This window comes from Oscarella lobularis, chromosome 3 (assembly GCF_947507565.1).
Source record: "Oscarella lobularis chromosome 3, ooOscLobu1.1, whole genome shotgun sequence".
Lineage (NCBI taxonomy): Eukaryota > Metazoa > Porifera > Homoscleromorpha > Homosclerophorida > Oscarellidae > Oscarella > Oscarella lobularis.
The window spans coordinates 3,012,793-3,030,582 of record NC_089177.1 but is presented as its reverse complement, the minus strand read 5'-3'; the positions used below and the strand labels follow the sequence as shown (position 1 = coordinate 3,030,582).

General features: G+C 47.7%; 1 protein-coding gene across 1 annotated transcript; it reads right to left on the bottom strand.

The window, feature by feature from the left end:
- Nucleotides 1-31: 31 nt before the first annotated feature.
- LOC136185249 (DNA-dependent protein kinase catalytic subunit-like) lies at nt 32-17,779 on the bottom strand. Its single transcript, XM_065972338.1, has 94 exons — nt 17,632-17,779; nt 17,506-17,582; nt 17,356-17,448; nt 17,231-17,305; nt 17,106-17,170; nt 16,895-17,051; nt 16,659-16,842; nt 16,516-16,580; nt 16,353-16,445; nt 16,229-16,291; nt 16,080-16,172; nt 15,929-16,011; nt 15,786-15,870; nt 15,471-15,639; nt 15,369-15,418; nt 15,208-15,315; nt 15,022-15,159; nt 14,823-14,968; nt 14,685-14,768; nt 14,547-14,628; nt 14,403-14,492; nt 14,226-14,345; nt 14,018-14,177; nt 13,843-13,958; nt 13,600-13,783; nt 13,488-13,546; nt 13,359-13,436; nt 13,230-13,298; nt 13,070-13,177; nt 12,906-13,004; nt 12,726-12,853; nt 12,472-12,669; nt 12,301-12,419; nt 12,170-12,248; nt 11,932-12,125; nt 11,732-11,879; nt 11,595-11,673; nt 11,333-11,455; nt 11,171-11,265; nt 10,993-11,116; nt 10,787-10,945; nt 10,679-10,736; nt 10,483-10,613; nt 10,380-10,432; nt 10,104-10,329; nt 9,886-10,053; nt 9,710-9,837; nt 9,447-9,654; nt 9,189-9,376; nt 8,970-9,138; nt 8,852-8,917; nt 8,711-8,795; nt 8,558-8,652; nt 8,462-8,503; nt 8,275-8,403; nt 8,103-8,222; nt 7,903-8,043; nt 7,710-7,849; nt 7,528-7,662; nt 7,368-7,476; nt 7,181-7,314; nt 6,982-7,131; nt 5,322-6,936; nt 5,198-5,275; nt 5,033-5,140; nt 4,851-4,979; nt 4,701-4,799; nt 4,530-4,638; nt 4,369-4,480; nt 4,258-4,317; nt 4,096-4,210; nt 3,977-4,033; nt 3,791-3,920; nt 3,627-3,737; nt 3,482-3,567; nt 3,349-3,422; nt 3,219-3,301; nt 3,126-3,157; nt 2,939-3,073; nt 2,762-2,884; nt 2,621-2,709; nt 2,483-2,567; nt 2,229-2,423; nt 2,102-2,170; nt 1,909-2,050; nt 1,790-1,857; nt 1,610-1,732; nt 1,381-1,559; nt 1,226-1,318; nt 1,106-1,177; nt 842-1,043; nt 554-785; nt 412-502; nt 32-348 (listed from the first exon to the last, which is right to left on the bottom strand). The coding sequence occupies exons 1-94, from the start codon at nt 17,771-17,773 to the stop codon at nt 144-146; spliced, it is 12,357 nt and encodes a 4,118-aa protein (XP_065828410.1). The 5' UTR covers nt 17,774-17,779; the 3' UTR covers nt 32-143.
- Nucleotides 17,780-17,790: the final 11 nt, after the last annotated feature.

Sequence of the window (17,790 nt, the reverse complement as noted above, 5' to 3'; positions counted from 1 at the left end):
ACAGACGCTGACCGAGGCACAAACGGTTTCGGGGGATGGAGGGCTGCGTCAGAAAAAACGCTACTTGTTCAACTCAACCGAGAACTTACAACGCAACAAAGAAGAATAACACCACTCACAACCTTACTTATGCAATCAGTTATTTATTTCCAGGGCTCCCATCCTATCCAGGTTCGGCCCAGTATATTTGGATCGGTTGCCTGGTCAATCAAGCAGGCAACCTGCGTCTCAACGCTGTCGCAAACTTCTTCTGATTGTGCTCGAACGTCGTTCTGTCTCTCACCCATGAGAATATTTTCCAGATACTTATACTCCGGGCTTCGAGAATGACCCAAACGAAGGTCCTCTCTGCAGTAGATAGAGCAATTGGGAGTGGAAGAAGAGATTTTGGGTAGTATTCCAAATAAATACCTCATAATGAAGGTGGGATTGTATCGTTTCAGTTTCTTGCGAGCCAAAGCAATCTTCTTCCTGGGATACCATACGTCGTCTTCAGCAGCTTCTATAGAGAGCAAATAGCTAGAAAAAAACCCCTATCATTCGTTCAGCGTACTGTATTCTCTCTTCTGCTTCTCCGCTTCCTTTCGTGCAAATTGTCTCCAGTCCAAGGAGGGCTCTTTGACGAAGACATCGGCCGTCGCCAGCAGAATGTCAGGCTCGCGACTCAAGGCTCGCATAGTGCAGACCATTGTGCTCTGTAGCTGACCGTTCTTTTTCAACGGCAAAAGGACGTCCGTGATCTGCTTTGTCAAGCGCATAGGCATGAGCTCAGGCAGAGGAAGGAACTGAAAAACAAAACCTTTGTTGTGACATATGAATTTCGATGGCAATGGCTGTCTACCTGAGTGGCTGAGCCGAAAGCGTGACCAAAATCAATAGCTATCATTCCGCCAGTCTTCTTGTTCACCATGAAGTTGGACAAATGTCGATCGCCGATTCCCAGGACGTACTGACAGATGCTCAAACAAGCGTGCGATCGTACGAAATGAGAGCGAAGCGTCAAGAACGCTTCCGGGGAAGAAGACATCTGCACAAAAGCTCGTCTGAAAGCATTCAAAATTCAAACGCGTCATCCACAAAAAATCAAAGAGGCTTCTTTTCTTACTTCATCAAACTCGAAGGAACTAATGACTGAAATTCGCGAAATTTTATCTCGACTGCTGACCGATTCACAGTCCTGCACAACGACCATTGAGTACAAAACAAAAAAACGTCGTCGACTCACTTGAACATCTTCCTATAGCTCCCAGGCACGTCTTTCCCCTTCGTCACTTTAAAGAGCCACTCCTTGTAGCTACTCGCCGCTCCGTCCGCGCATCTACGAGAGAATCGTCAATAAAATAAAATACAGGTATTTTTTTGTAACGTTACAGTACTTACCGTTTTTCTTCATTCGTCATTGTGCTCTCGAGAAAATTCTTCAACGGCTCCGAGTCGTCAACCCACTCGATGATCCCGACTCGTGTCGTCATGGGAATTACCTCGTACGTTTGCACGAAGAGCCCGCGCTGACGACAAGCAGCGTCGGCGCTCAGAATTTCGTTCATGATTCGAAAGAGCTACGAGATGGGCAGATGATATAGAATGGGTATCTTGATGCAGTTTGTACCTGTTCCACGCGTTGGTCAAGCCTCAAATCTTCCCCTCCCTTCACCAGAAACTTGTAATCCTTTCCGTCGTCTCCGTGAATTATTATTCGTTTCGGAAGCCGCATGGACTTCAGGAGAAGAATCTTAATAGACCGATAATTCAAAATTAAATTTTTCCATCGACGTTTATTATTAATTACGTTGCTGTCAAAAGACGATATTTTGACGTGGTATTCGGGAAGAGGCTTGTTCCAGCCTTGATACTGACCTAGTACAGAAAATCTTTTCAAATCTTTTATCTCCTAGAATTAGAATTTGCCTGGGATTTCAAGTCTCTTAGAATAGTCCTCAGCTTGAAATTTAGCTAGCCAGCGCGAGAAACCCTCTATGCTGTCTGGCGGAACAGCTTGCTTCCTTTCGTTCCATTTCTTGGTAGCGTCCTCAAGGTGCTTACTGAACTCCTGCACCCACAAAATCACGCAAGCAAGGCCCTCGTTGAGATAGCCACTCACCGTTGGTTTCATTAGGGCGAGTTTAGAGCCGTCCTTTCCAAATTTCTGCACGAGTTCCTTTGCGTATTTCTAAGATAAAATAGCATGCTGGAGCGAAACTGTGAAGGCGCACGCATCTCCAGCTCACATTGACAAACTGCTTGTGAATCGATCCCGTCAGAGATTCTGTCGTCGCTAATGTGGAACCGGTCTCCGTTTCGCTTATTGGTTGAGGATCAACGATTCGATTATAGAAACTCTGCCAGCACTTCTGTATCGTCTCCTTGGACCGACTTGACGGCGGTTGGGAGAGAAGATGCCGCAGTTCATTGCGACACAAGTCCTGAAAACGTATAGGCAAAGAAGTAGCGGCAAATCTACTGAAACTGGTTCTGACTTTACTTCTAAAGCCTGCTCTGGAAACGTAAGGTTTTCAAGAGCCGAAACGAACTTGTCCATTAAGCTCGATTGCAGTTTGCGGCTGATCCTGCGTCGAGAAAAAATATTAAATCAAGTTTTCTTAGACAGCATTTAACGCACATATCAGATGACTGCTGGCATTCTTTTCCACCAGGCGTAGAGTCAAACTTAAACTCCCCTTTGCTCATTTTGAAAGGGTAAAATAGAGCCTTAGAAAATAAATATTTTTCATTGAAGGAAGCACGCAATCCTTCCTCTTACCTGAGGATAATCTTCGGCGACGCGCACGAGACACCGGCGTACGGCGGAGCCCTCTTTCTTGTCGAGAATGGCAAGCATCTGGCTCGTCCACGCAATGAACATCCACGATGGAACGCGTTCGGTCTAGGACAAAATAATCTATGATACTACTAGTTGTGTGCGAAATGAGAAGTGTACCCCTTCGACGAAGACGTCGTTGCATTCCGGATAGAGTTCAATTAGCTGCAGCAGTCGCGGAAATCTCTGCCGCGCTTCGCGGAATCCGAGCTTCAGAGCGTCGACCAGGCACGTTGTCACAATGCAAGGGTAATCCTACGAGCAAACTGGGCTCAAGCCTAAAATAAGTCTTTCTTTGGGTTCGTACCTTCAAGTTCAAGCCAGCTGATGGATCTTTTTCTGAAAGAAGCCACAACGATAGATGCTACACTATTCTTTGTTATTGTCGTTAGACAACTACCGGAATTTTCGTCCGCTTCTTCTCTTCTCCTCAACGCCTTGTCGCAGAAATTTGAAAGAGCCAACAAAGCCGCGGGGTAAGCTCTAGTGTTCAAAAATGCACACGAGAATGCTAAGAGCTCTTTCTTTACTGTTGCGCTTGTTCGGCACGGTCCTTGGCTTGGACGAAGAACTCAAAACCTTTGGAAAAGAGCTTTCCCGCCAGCTACCGAAAAGAACACATTTGTAGTCTAATTTAATTAAAATTTCAGTTTCTCGTCTCACTTCAACGCTGTCCCTTTGAGACGAGCCAGTTGCCGACAAGAGAATTTCAATTTTATTGTCGCCAAGGCTTGGCATCACCATCTCTCCTACAATAAGGTAAAAGACTTTCAACATTCAATTTCTTTGTTGTGCGCTTTTCTGCTACCGTCTGTTGCTAACGCCGTTGCCAGCAAGTCAAACATGGTTCCTTGAAGCATGCACTGCTGGCTAGCAATTGAAGGCAGCCTCATCATGTAGGAATCTTTTCCAAATTTTTCTACGGTTGTTAGATTTCACACATTTCTGCTTCTCACTACAGTAACCAATTACCCATTTCGGGAATTACAGCTACGAGACCGTCGATGCTCGAGGGAGACGGATCGTTTCCAGCTTGATGACAGCGCCAACGAGCGACAGCATGAATCCACTGGACTCCAAGATCTTTGTTGTCCGGAAGATCCTACAAAAGAAACAACGACGAACTGACAAGAATAAAAATCAAGATTAAATTCATGCCTTTTTGATGGCCTTGTTTGCTTCGCTGAGATACTTCTTGGCTACAGAATAATTTGACTGGAGCACAAGAAAGGATAGCGTTGGACCGAGTGTCTCTACATACGCGAATGCAGTTCTACCTGCTGGCAAGCACAATCAGCGATGTTCAGGTAAAGCTTAATCGTTTCTTTCGAAACGGTTTCATTCACTTCAGGCAAGTTGAGTGCTTGCCTTAGGTCACCACCGCGACTTTTACTACAGTACGAGAATTAGTAGAAATGGTGACATTGCACTCTACCTACCCTGGAAGGGAGCTCAGAGGCTTTTCAAATCGTGCGACTATTTTGTCAATCATTGCACACCTAAATCGGATTTGCTCTCCTACGCGCTCCTCCTTTCTCCATCGATTTAACCTGTTCGTTACAATGTCGTCCCAAACGTGGATAGGATCAAGACTGGGATGAGGCACGCGATCGGACCATTTCGCCAGGAGATCAAAGAATGGCTGAGAGCCGTCGAAATTGCCTATAAAAGTTCAAAGCCCAAATGTACTGTTGTATACAGAACGGAATACCTTCGCTATTCATAAAGTCAAGAAACTCCTGCATTTCTGTGATTTTCTGCAGCGACTGAAGACGAGAGAGACGACTTGATACGACGAGAGAGCTAATGCCACACCAATCCTTCAAATGCAAAAGTCTCTCAAAAACTGAAGCCTTCTCCATCTACATACTGTACACCTAACCTCCAGAAATGATCGAAAGCACTCGCTCACGTAGTAGCGAGCTCGATCAAAGTCGTCCTGCAGGATAAAAACAAGTGAAAGTTCTTCGCAGTGTCTCTTCTGAAAAAAGGCAACACATGGATTTTGAAAACGGTATTCCTCCGCATAGACCTGAAGGAAATCTTTATGATCCTGGTCCCCTCTTAGACTGACATCGATGAACGACAGCAGGTCTTCGTCGTGAACGCCCTGGCTCGCCAATTTGAGTTTGCTGCGCAATATGTATGGCAGAACTCGCTCCTGTAAAATAAATATCATTGCAGTGAACAAGACAAATATCGGTGTCTTGAAACCGAGAGCTGGCTGTCTTTTCTCCATATCGTTTCCGTCCAGGGAGCCTCTTCTACTTGAGAAACGGAGAACAGCTCTAAATCTTTCCATTTCAAAAGATTGCTGCAGCACTAAAGAAAGAAAGAAAGAAAGATTTTTACTTCAATCAATGTCTAAAAATGCCTCACAGCCATTATGGAATCTTCCCACAGTTCAACCTCTTCCGATATTTGCCTTTTCTCATCATTGTCATCGCGCGAATAAGCCTGTACATAAAATTAATCTCGCAATAAATACGCTTTCTAATTTTACGTCTCTAAATTTTCTATAGGCCGTCTGGTAGTCGCCCCGCGCTTCTGCCTGAAGAGCTTCCGCCGTTGCCGTCTGCGTTCCGATTTCGCCGCTAAATATTCCTCGGACCGTATCGTAATCCTCAATCGACTTATACAACTTGGACAATTCAATCCACGTGCCGGCCGTTTCCGAAGACACGGCGTTGACCGTCGTTCGACTTTTCTTCGGCTTCGGTTCGACGGACGTGGTGACATTTTTCAAGAGCTGCTTCTCCAAAAGTTGAATTCCGACGCCCTGCTGAAGGCTGGCGAGACAGCCGACGCTGACAGCCTGCGACTCGAGACTAAGCTCCTTTACAAGACAGCAGACGTCACAGACGGCGCCGACGAACGGCGCGTGATGTTCGGTCGAGCGAGCGAGCGCCGCGTTCAACTGACCGCGTAAAATCGTCTTCATGTTCTCCATTTCGCCGTCGGTGAGCACGTTCTCGCCTTCGACGTAGACGGCACGAAATACGGCGACGAACAGATGTCGCGCCAAGTGGTCGTCGCGCTGGGCGAGCGCCTGTAACGGTCGAATCAGCTCGGCGTGTTTGATCTGTATGTCGGGAAGGTCGCCGTCGCGATACTTTCGGTACATGACGACGCGACTGTCGCGCGCCGCCTTCTGTTGTTTCGATCGTTCCTCGCGCGCTCGCTTCTTCATCTCCTCGCGTCGAGCAAAATATTGCGCCGCCGAATCGCGACTCCTCACAAAACGACGCTTCAAACGCATCACGTCGCTCGTAGCCGTCTGAGTCTGTTCGATGGATCCGGTCGAACGCACGGTGCCGCCACCGGAGAGAGAGGCCTCGTTGCCATGACGTTTAGCGGCTTTGAGAGTGAAAAGCAATGTCGATTGAGTTGCGAAAGTAGGTCCGACACTTTGCGGCACAAAACTCGGGTCAATGCTTTGAGTGGCCGGTTGCAGCCAAGTGTAGCCACCTCCGCCGCCTTCTCCTTGTTGAGTCGGCGTGAAGTCCATCGCTTCCTGGGTCGCTCTCAGGCCGCTCATCGGAGTCGGCGGAGCGTACGCGTCCTGGCTCTGACTAGCGGCAAATAGCGGCGTCATGGCGACGTGTCGACTGCGCCACGACAGGTCGATCGCTTTCTCGTGAAACTGACACTCGGAGAGCGGACTATCGAACATGCTTCGATCGTAGTCGGGACTGCGCGACGTCAGCTCGAGAAGAAGATTCGTCGCGTAGCCGAGAAAGGCGCGTTCGGTCGACGTCGAATAGAGCGTGGAAAGAAGTTGGGAGAGCCGATTGACGACGGCCGACGATAGCCGGGTTTCTTGGTTCCAGAAGGAGAAAAGTCGCAATCGAATCGCTTCCTCCCTGTCGGACAATCCCTTAAGCAACTGTTCCTTGACTTTATCGAGAAGTGTCTTTTCTGTCGCATCGGCGACGTCTTCGGCGGGTAAGTGATCGAAAATCGCGATCAATATTTCGTACATCTTTTCGCGACACGGAACGCTGTTGTTGTCGCCGGAAGCGAGCACGTCGTCGACGATGGAGAGTCGATCGGCGGCCGGCAGCGAGAGAAGGAGGCGGTGAAATATTCCCAGCGCAGCCAACTGCGTCCCTTCGTCCCTACCAAGAAAACAGTTAGATAGGCCTCTGAGATGAATATCGTACCTGTGACGCAGCATTCCCGAAAAGCCCATCGTTTTCAACTGGAGAAAGAGACGCGGAACGCGATCGGCTCGCGACGACACCATCTCCAAGCATTTCGTGCGAAACACGCCGTGAACGTGAGGTAGCATGAACAAGATACGAGACATAAATCTGCGCAAAAGAATAGAATCCAATTGAGTTGCAGTTTAATTGTCTATACCTGTCCGCAAAGTCCGGATACTGCTCGTGAAGTAAATGCAGACAATTGATGAACCGCTCCTTTTCTTCCGCCGTGTCCGAATCGAGTGTCTTCAATCGTTTCTCGACGTCGTCGTGAAAAGGAGATTCTTCGATCTAAAATCAAACGTTAAGCTTACTCTGTCAAATCGAAGTTCTCTCTGCCACACTTTTTCCGTCGTCTTCATATAATTCATTATCATTCCAATGACGGACGCCGTCGAAGCGTAGACGTCTTTGCGCTTGTTGCCCACGTTGGCGGTCAGTCGAGCATATAATCTAGAAATCGCGGTGGTGCTTCTTGCTCACACGGCAGCAAAGTTTACGCACCTCTCTCTTTCATCCGAAGATAGCTCCGAGAAAACAGCAAATTCGTTAGCCAAAACTAAGCCCAACAATTGAACTCCAGCTCGTCCTTTCGCTTCTCTGTCGGCGTCCGTGGCGACGAGCAGGCTTATTATCGTTCTACGTCATTCGTTTAATTAATGATCCTGCGCATTTGAATTACTGACCGCGTTGGCACGGTGACGTGCTCTTTCCAACTTTCAATCATCGTCTTAGCGATTTCTAGATTGTTTCGTAGAACGGCGCCAGAACGGTGGCTACAATTCAACATCAAGAAATCGGTCAAACGTCCAACCAAGTGAGGATCCTATAAAGAGACGCAAATAGTCGCAAAAAGACAACAAAAAACAACGAGCAAACTTCGAGCTTCGCTGGAACCCACGACAGCATCGTGACAAGCAGATCAACGACAAAATAATTGAGACCCAAACCGCCTACGTCACCGGACAAAATCAGCTTCGCCAGAGGAGCGAGCCAAAGCTTGGCATACGGTCGAAACACCTGCGGCACAAAAAAAGGAATCATTCGAGTGAGGCCCCACTTAAAAATTTGACGCCAACCAGGGGTCGGTTGATGATTAGCCTCGCTATGAAGAGGCGAACGTTTGGCGACGTTTGAGCGCTGACGATTTTTCCGTGCAAGGACGTCATCCAAGCGGGCATTTCCGTGGCAAACGTACCCTATAGCAAAAACGCTTGCAGATCAACGATCCTAACAACTTTGTTGGTTCACTTCGGGATAGGCAGGCATTATTTTGTTCTTTTCCATGTGATCAAGAAGTTGCATTAGTGGCACCATACATTCGTGCTGATTTAGGTCGTCCATTTCCATCACGTCCTGACGAACGATGTAGGAGCCGTCCTAAAAAGAAGCGATTGAGAAAGACGCTAATTGTACTCAGCCTTCGATGCCAACGAACTTCGTCCGGCGGAGAAAGAGACGACGCTGTTTGCAGACTTTCCTAGAAGAAACGATTTCCCGAAAAAATGGTTCGGTTATCGAAACTTTTTTCTACCTTTGGAAGACTAGAAAAGTCGTACTGACTAACTTCTTCGCAGAGACTGCTGTCCGCCAAGTACTGAGAAGGTAAGTAGTGAGGCTGACGAAAGGCTATGTTATCAAAGAATCGAAGTTTGAGAGACGAGGAGACGTCGCAACAGCATCTCACATTTGTCAATTTCTTCCGGACTGTCGTCAGCCGAATGCACGCGGGCTCGTATCGAAGTCAACTTCGTCTTCCTCTTCACGTTCGCCTTTTTTAAACAAATCGTGTGTACGCACAAATAATTTCAAAGGAAATTAAATTTACTTCCAACTCAATGGAAAATTCGTATCTTTTCTCCAAGTCAAGAATGTTATCCCACAAGAGCTGACCCTAAAAACACGTATCCGTACAGAGCGGAAAAATCAACAAGACGGCGGCGCACCTTCGCTATATTGTCCCTGAATAAAAACGTCGAATAGAATTTCTTCTCCGTCTGGGTGCAAGAAATGACGGCAATCAACGTACGATAGGCCGCAGCGTGGTAACGACGCCGGAAATCCTTCAACATCGTTTCGCCGCGAGTGTCCTCCGATTTAGCCTCGTGGCACGCTCTAGCGCAAAATAGTCGCATAACTTCAAAACTTAATCTCCTCGCGTTTACTTCGTTATGACTTTGGTTAGTTCTTTTCCGTCTTTGACGGCTACGCCGGAGCTTTCGCAGTGCGCTTTATTCACTCGACCGGACGGCGAAGTCAACTCGGAGGCGGGTAGTCGCTCATATAGCACTTGAAGCATTTCGCAGCAGCAGAGCTTCGTCGTCAACTGGCATCCCATCGCTATCTCAGAACTCTAACAGAAAGGCAATGACAACGCTCCTATACACGTGTTGTGGTAGCGGAGAAGATTTCGTCGTCAATACCTTGTTCAGCTTTGACGTAAGCGATTTTATCATGTAGGCAATGTGAGCGGCGAAGAACTCCGTCACGGCTGGTCGGGGCACATTTCGCAGGATCGGTGCACACACGCGGACAACGAACGCGCAACGGACTTCGTCGCGATGCCTCGACTCGTCGCAGAATAAGTCAAATGCTACGTCGGCGGCCATTTTCGCTCGATCGGAAGGCAACCTTGACGCACGCCACGAAGAAATATCTCAATTAACACCATTTCTTACAAACTCACTTCTGCGCGAACAACGCCAATGACTTCTGAATTTGATCTTCGTGTGCGTGCTCCTCTTCGCGGCACAAAATTCCGATTATCGCCTTGAAGAGAACCAGACTGCTGGATGCGATCATGGCAGCTAAAATCTGAAAGAAATATTGCTAATATACCCAAACGCGTGTATGGAAACGAACTTTGTCTAGCGCCGCTATGTATTCTTTGCGTCGCGAACTTCCCTCGGCGAATTCCGACGACTTGAGCGGAAAATTTCCGGCGATAAGTTCGTCGAGATTCGTCTTCAATTCGCTTTCGTACGGCTCCGGCAAAGCAGCGAAAGCGGAGAGCAAATCAAGAACGAGCACCTGAGCAAAATTATTGCCAAAAAAGAAAACGAACAAACCCGATACTGTACCTTGAAAGACAATGTGGAAGGACTGCTTAGCAGTGTCATGTACGATTTAAAAATGACGGAAAGACTCTTGCTGGTAGGCTTCGTGGCCGTTTTGACGTCAAAAGCGAGAAGTTTTTTCAGAACAGTTAGAGTTTTCGCCTTGGAATCGTCGTCAGCGCGCGGGCCCCACCACGACTCCAATTTCGACCAGTTATCTGCGATGGTAGTCGCCGCTCTAGATCCGTGCCTAAAAAAGAAGAGTAGCAAAAGGAAACGAAAGCGAAATGAGAGGCGCACTTTTTCCTATCTCTAGTCGCACAATCCAAAACGCCACACAGTACTGCAGCAACCTTTGATGAAAAGAGTACGAGATATTCGTACAGCTATCGATTCCTCTTACCAGAGCAGGGCTGGTTGTCGCCTGATCCATCAGCGATGCAAGAAATCGCGAAGAGGCGGCAAAGTATGCGTCGAGTTCTTCTTGATACGTTCGGTAAAATAAAACGCCAAGAGTTGTTGTCTCGGTGCTCTCTACGACGAGAAAAATCGTTTTTAATTAAAAGGCGTTTCAATCGGCGCTCTCAGTTGAGAAAAACCTTTTCCGTGGATGCCAATTCCCGTTTTGTCGTTCAGAAATTTTAGCACAACTTCTTCCTGTTTATTAATACGTGATGTGACTTGTAGAGTGTACAACTGCGGTTTACCTGCACTCCCACAGCGAAGGAAAGCGATACAAGCCGCTTGTACATCGCAACAACGGACGGCTGCATTGGGATAAAACTTGACTTGACGTTTTGACGGTGCAACAACGTGAAGACCGTCTTCAGAAGAAAAGCGCCCAATTCCTTATACCCAGTCTCTCCCTTCCAAAAAAACGTGATAAAGGGAATTTCGAAGACATTCGCCGTACCTTCTCGTCCCAAACGCGCTCTAGTAGGCCAGATAACTGGAGTTGTCTCAAGCCTTCAATTGTTTGGCTCATCTTTCTGGCACCGTCGTCGGATCTGTCGGTTTCAGCGAGCAATGACAAAAAACTAAAGAGAGATCATCTGCCTTCGGTGATAATACGTAGAACATGAAGTTCTAACTTGATTTTCTGAATTTTTTCAGCGACCACCTCTTGAAAAGAAGTCAAGAAAGGGTCAGGAAGAGCTACCCTCATCAATTTGCACACAGCTTCGGTCTACAGACAAAAAACCAAAACCAAAAACGATAATTATTTCCTAACGGAAACAGTGTACAAGTCGAACCTTTTTCGGAAGATTCTCTATCACGTCCACGTCACTCATATCAAAGCCAAGTGAAGCCGGATTGACTACGGCAGTGCAAAGGAGAGAGAACAAATTCCGGCACCACAGCGACTTGTCAAATGTCTGTACAAAAGAACCCCAAAGAGTGCTATGAAATTGGATAAGGGGCCCCTCTCTGCCTAACAACGAAACCTATACTAAAATAACTAAGTACGTCACTAGTCCCAATGATGTAAAAGCATTTCGAACAATTAACGCTTACGGAAATTGACTCTTTGGCGAAACTGCTCAATGAGGCACAAAGGAAGTCGATCAATCTTACAATCACCGTGCATTTGATCCTGCAAGAAACCTCTAATTTTCCAAAGGAACGGTGGAATTCTCATTCATTGAACGCACTTCAGATACTTTTCCACTTCGGTAGGCGTGAAGACGGATGCATCCAATGACGACTTCCCCCACAGCTCTCGCGCGCATTCAATTCCACCCATAGACAGATCGTCGACAAAGTGGCAGACGGCTGGAAAGAGTTTAGAAAGGTGCGTACCTGCGAGAAACAAACGTTTCACCGCTAAAAGACACTTGATCTCTCTACTCACGTCCTCCAAATACGTCCGACGGACTGAGTAGTCTTTGGCTGAAAACCCATCCGTAGCAATCTAAGGCGGCTAGCAGCTCTTCTAGCCATAGCGTCGCCATAGGCAACGAGAACGTGTCGGACTTCTCATTCATCCTCGGCGCTCCCTGAATTCCACTCATTTGGGACGTTCTAAGTACTCCACCCGCTTCAAAGCTAAAAGACGTCATGAAATCAAGACTTAATTTCGATTAGACAACCATTGAATAAGAAATTTGCCGTCCTTTTCTTTCGTACACTTTTGGAGAAATCGGCTAGCGGACAGCGAAGAAGAATCGGCTAAAACGCGTATACAATAGAGGTAGAAAGACTTTTGCTACGTTTGTCTTACAAACGGGAGCGAGCGAAACGCACAGTTTCATAGCCATGTGTCGCAGTTCCGTCTCGGGTCGCCCGCACAATTTCACGAACCACGCGACGAAAATGCTCAGCTTAGCCGTCGTCATAAACCTAAACACCCTCATCTACTGCGCACGAAGCGACACCCACTATCAAGGCCTACTTTGGACACTTTCTTTTCTTGTTCTCTTTCGATAGTACGCTCGCCTTCGCTTTCATGATTCTCTCAAGATGAGCGATTGCCGCCTTGCATTGATCCTGGGTGCCGACAGACTGGTCGTCTTTGTGAGCGGCACCAAGGCTCATCAGAAACGAATACGTCAGGTCAATGACGAATACGTCAACCAACGATTCTTCTTCTCTGAGAGGATGAGATTTTTAGAAAAAGAGAAATTTAGTGACAAAATGAAGAGGAACCTGAATAGCGTGTAGATGCTGTTGAAGGCCAAAGAGGCGCCCAGTCGTTTGAAAGGGCTCGGATGAACAGCGAGGTTGCGTATGCGTTTTAGCAGCGCTTGGATGTTGTACGGACTCTTGGCGAGTGTCTACGTTCGCCGCGGGTGTTGATACGACTAACATTACAATTTTCGATCTCACCTCTGGACTTGCCTGCTTGATTGACCAGCTGACGAATTCCTTGACGCACACGGCTGCAAAGTCTCTCAGAGCCGTGTTGGACGAATCAACGAGGCAGTCCTGGGGAAAAATAAAAACGTATCCAGTCCACTGTATAAGGAGTGGATTGAATCGCGACATTGTACCATGATTGCGCCGAGAAGGCAATTCGTGTCCGGCGACCCGTACTTGCTAGAATTGGTGAACCAGTGGATCATTTGCAAGAAGAGCGGCTTGAAGAGTTGCACGGCCACCTAAGCAAAAGCTCTTACATTTCAGCTTCTCTCTCTCGTTTTTCCTCCTCACCTGTTCAACGTCACACGCCAAAGTCATGATGGCGGGAAACAGCTTTTCATACAGAGTAGTCATAGAGGCCTGAAAGGACAACGAAACGTTGTTAATTAAATTCTTCACATTTAATTAAGGCCAACGTACGTGGCTGCCGTCGGGCTGCCGCGTTCCCTTTCCGATGACAAACAAAGTCATGGCATGAAGCAATTCGCACGCAGCGACCTTTTGGAACCAAAAATTTACGTGCACGAAGTCTCATGCCGAAGCTCTCACTTTCGTCTGACGATCGCTTCCGTGCAAGGCAAGTTCCACGACGCGAGGCAAAAATGGATCTAGGAAATTCGCGAATCGCGTCTTGACTCACTCGCGCCACGCTCAGATATACCCAGATGAATCGTCGGCTTCATGTCTTGAAATGGCACGGGAAAGTCGAGTCGTTTCTTCGCGTCCCACGCCACGGCCGACTCGACGGTCCCGCTTCCGACGAGACCGGCGTTGATGCATCCGCCGAGGGAACCGAGAAATCGGACGATGCGGAGGCGAAGTTGACGCACTCTCGATTCGAAACTCTGCGAGAACAAGTCGCCCGGGTAGAGGAAGCAAGAGACGAAAAAGTCGCTCGCTCGACCGTCATGTCTTCTTGGATTTGCTTTAACGCTCCCGTCGGCACTTTCTTTCCCACCTTCTGAGATGACGTTCGAAGTTTCTTCACGGCACTAGCGGTTTCTTCACCGTCTATGGCGTCTACACGCATAGAACGAAAACGTAAGAAACGACGTTTTAAGCTACAAGCGAATCCTTGCCCGTTTCCGCAGACGTGACCAGGTAAGCGTCCAAGTAGGGCAAAACGTTCTTCAATTGATCCTGAAGAACGCCACTGACCAGATGAGAGATCCATCGCTCAAGAGCATCCAAAGCAGCCTCAGCCAACGGAGTGTAGCCAATGCCGAGTTTCAGAGCACTCTATATCCAAATGAGAGCAAACCGATTTATGCCGGGCCAAACTGGTACCTGAACAGCTGGAATGATGACGGTCACTCCTCTCTCTATGAATTCTCCCGGCATTGCCAGTACGAGACGAAGACACGACGCCTGAAGGTCGTCTTTGTACTGTTTGACTCGTTCTAAGACCTGAAGAAAACGCTGGTAGCGACGGCGCGCGAAATGGGCGACGCGTGTTCAAAATACTTCTTCAATAAATTTTCGAAATAGAGTGAAACACGCTTCCCGATCGGGATCGGCATCCGCGTCGACGTCCATAGCGTTTTCACCCAATTCCTGCACATAACGAAAAACGTGTGAACGCGAACTTCATCCTGATTCAACACGTACGGGCAAAGCAAAATATTTCGTCTCGGCGCAAATTTGAAGACACGTGGTAAGAAGTTTGTAGAAGCCGCTGACAAGAGGCATCCTACAAAGGAGATGTTATTGCGACTGAGGCACGTGTGAAGTGGCGAGTCCCCTTGCCTGGCTGAGAGCATCATCATTTCCTGGCCAAAGGCGTACACCCATCGTTTGAACATTTGCGGATGAACAGAGGGAAGAAAAGCGCTGTGCGACGGAACGTTACTAGGCGAACCGTGCGTGACTAGAGCTGCCGCTTACTTGCTGAAATCAACTAAATTGATGAAAATTTGAAAGTCTTTTGGAACCGACGCTTGGAGACTTGCTACTGGGTCCGATCCGGCAGCGGGGAGTGGTAACGTCTCTTCTTTTTCACTTTTTGTTTTTTGAGCCTCCTCCTCCGCCAGCTGATGGATTAGTTAATAAAAGAAAGTGATCCCCTGTCCTCTTCCCCTCCCACCTGTTCGAGGGTCGTCGTTTTCATAGCAGAAAGATCAAGCTTTCGAATGACTCGCAATATGGCTTCAATCAGTTCGTCGTAGAGCGTTGTGTACAGCCAGTCCTTCTGCTCGGCAGTCAAGCTCAAAAGTTCAGAATTCTACAACAAACTCATAGACAGCAATATCGTTTATGACGACAAATGAACCTCCTTCGAGGGGCCACGCAAAATATTGAACCACAATTCAAGATAATCCCGATACGATAACGCTCCAGAAGAAGGCGATGATGCACTCGAAGAAGACGCCGTGTTTTCCTAAATCCAATATACAAATACGACGACGACGGCAGCTCTATTACGTTCACTACCCCTTCGATCAATACCGGATGAGAGCACGTCCGAATCAGGCCTTGATAAACTAGACAAAAAGGAATCAACGTCGTACTCGTTCTGTAATGAACGAGTAGTACCAATGTGAGAAATGAAGGACTTGAGTCGTGCGCCTCTCGGCACCAAGCCGGCCAATAGACGACTGACAGCGCGGTAAACGGGAAACCGAGAGCTGACGCTAAAACGCGGAAAGCGATCGAAAAGAAGTACAATCAAGCGTTCGAGGGAAAGAAGAAAGCCATCGGAAACCTAAAAGAAAACAGTGTAAACCACACAGTAACAAAGACACGCACAGTAGTCTCTCTTTTCAGCAACAAAGTAAAATAAGTATTAGATCTACTGTACGTTAGAAGAGCTGGACGTTCAAAAAGAGAGACTACGTACAGTTCACATACGTCAGCTAATTCCTTCACTATGCTAGCCAGAGAGTCCATGAAGCTGGGAAGATGATAGATGCTCTCTTCCGCTCCGTCGCCTTGACTGCATAGTATGCGTGGCAATACGCGACGCGAGGCAGAAACGTCAACTGTCACCGAACCTTGAAAAGACGAGTTCACTTCGTTTAATCATTTCGTTGAACATGAATTTGACGTCGTCTTCTTTCATCAAGAGGCGGCACGGCTGTCACGCGCAAACGAAATTCAATGTTCATAACATAAACTTTAGTGGCGATATTCGTTTTTTTTTACTGCCGCAAAGTAGCCATAGCCTCGAATGGCAATTGACAATTCGCGAGGATTTTCGCTCGAGTCGATGATGTTTTGAAATATTCGAATGAAATTCTGTCGAGAAAGCGTGACCATCGCGTAAGACGCGTCGCGTCGATGGGGGAACGCACTTTGAATACGGAAACGTCCGCCGCTTGACCTTTGCCAAGTTGATTGACAATTTGTTTGGATACCTTAGGCAAAGAAATGCTCATAACTCCAGCTCACTGTCAACGGGGAAGCGGCTATACTGACTTGACGAAAAAATGACTCCAAAGCCTCGAATCCCACCAGTTTGACATCCCTGTTGACATGTCCACACCACTTGAATATTGCGCCGTACAAGGCCTAAAGGAACACATTAAACGCTACGTAGGGAACAGGTGTGTCTGTCTCATAAAACCCCTCACTATCTTACCTGGTGATCCTGTGCAATGTACTCTCTCAAATGCTCCGCCTGACGTCGTATCATGTACAGCCCAGCTAAAAAAACAAAAAATCTTTATTTTCACAATTAGGGAACTAAGCATCCAATAAAAGATTGGAGAGGGAATTGCATACCTTTAGGCACGTCATAGCGCGTCAGAGACACCTGCGGATCGATGGCCATTTTCGTAAATCGATATATATCTCCCTTCTTGTCGGCAGCGACCGACTGGTGAAAGTTGACGAGAAGACGCGCCAGTCCGCGTAGGCAACCTGCTATGACCGTCATTTCCGGTTTCTTTTTCCTCGTCGACAACATCTTCGCCGCCGAAAAAAGAAAATCAGACAGGCCCAAAAACTCTTCCCCGTACCTCCTCCTTCAGACAATTGAGATAAATTGTGACCAATCGCGGTGCAGTGTTTTCCATCAATTCGGGATAGACTTCGCAGACAATGCCCAGCAGGTGGTACACTTCCGCTCTCACGGTCGGTTGATACTTGCTCGGTTGGGTGCACGCAGTAAAATATCTTTGAGAAAAAATTATCCAATCTGGAGAGAGGACGGGGGGAGGTCCGACGCACTTATCCACGGCACTTTTGATGTCGAGATCGTGGCGAACTGGCGAATGAAGGCAAAGCTCCAGTAGCTTGAGCAAGAACATTTTTTTCCCGCGCTTTTATTGCGCGAACGACGGGAGTTTTCGTACCTGCATGAACGGAGCGAACGTCGCCACTCGAACGCGATTCATTCGATCGCGCAGGAAGAGCGACACGCAAATGTCCTAATGCGGAAAAAATCGACGCGAAAAAAAAAGAGCGAAGGGAAGCCCACTTTGATTTCCACGGCGTACGGCAATACTTTCTTTTCCATTTTTGCGACGTATTTGCCGAGAAAATGAAGCAATTCTTCTTTGCACGCAGTGAACTAGTTGTACGAGAGATAAGGGAAAAAATAGCGCGACAGGGGGCTCTCTTCTCTCACGTCATCGATAGTCGCTGTCTGCCTCAGAAACGGAATAATTCCTAGGTCCTTGTTGAACAAAAGCGACGAGAAGAGCGCTGCAATAATAGTAGCCTCATTGACGTTTCTAGTTTTTCGCTCTCTTACCGAGATCGGCTTCGGATAGGCTCTCGATGCACATAAAAGAGATGTCGACAGCTACGTTCAGCCCTTCGGCGCCTCGCTGATGCGACGACGACTCGATGAGCTCGTGTAAGTCGGCGAGAAGCGAGCTCAACCTCGCCGCCATGTTCAAGCGAAGTCGCA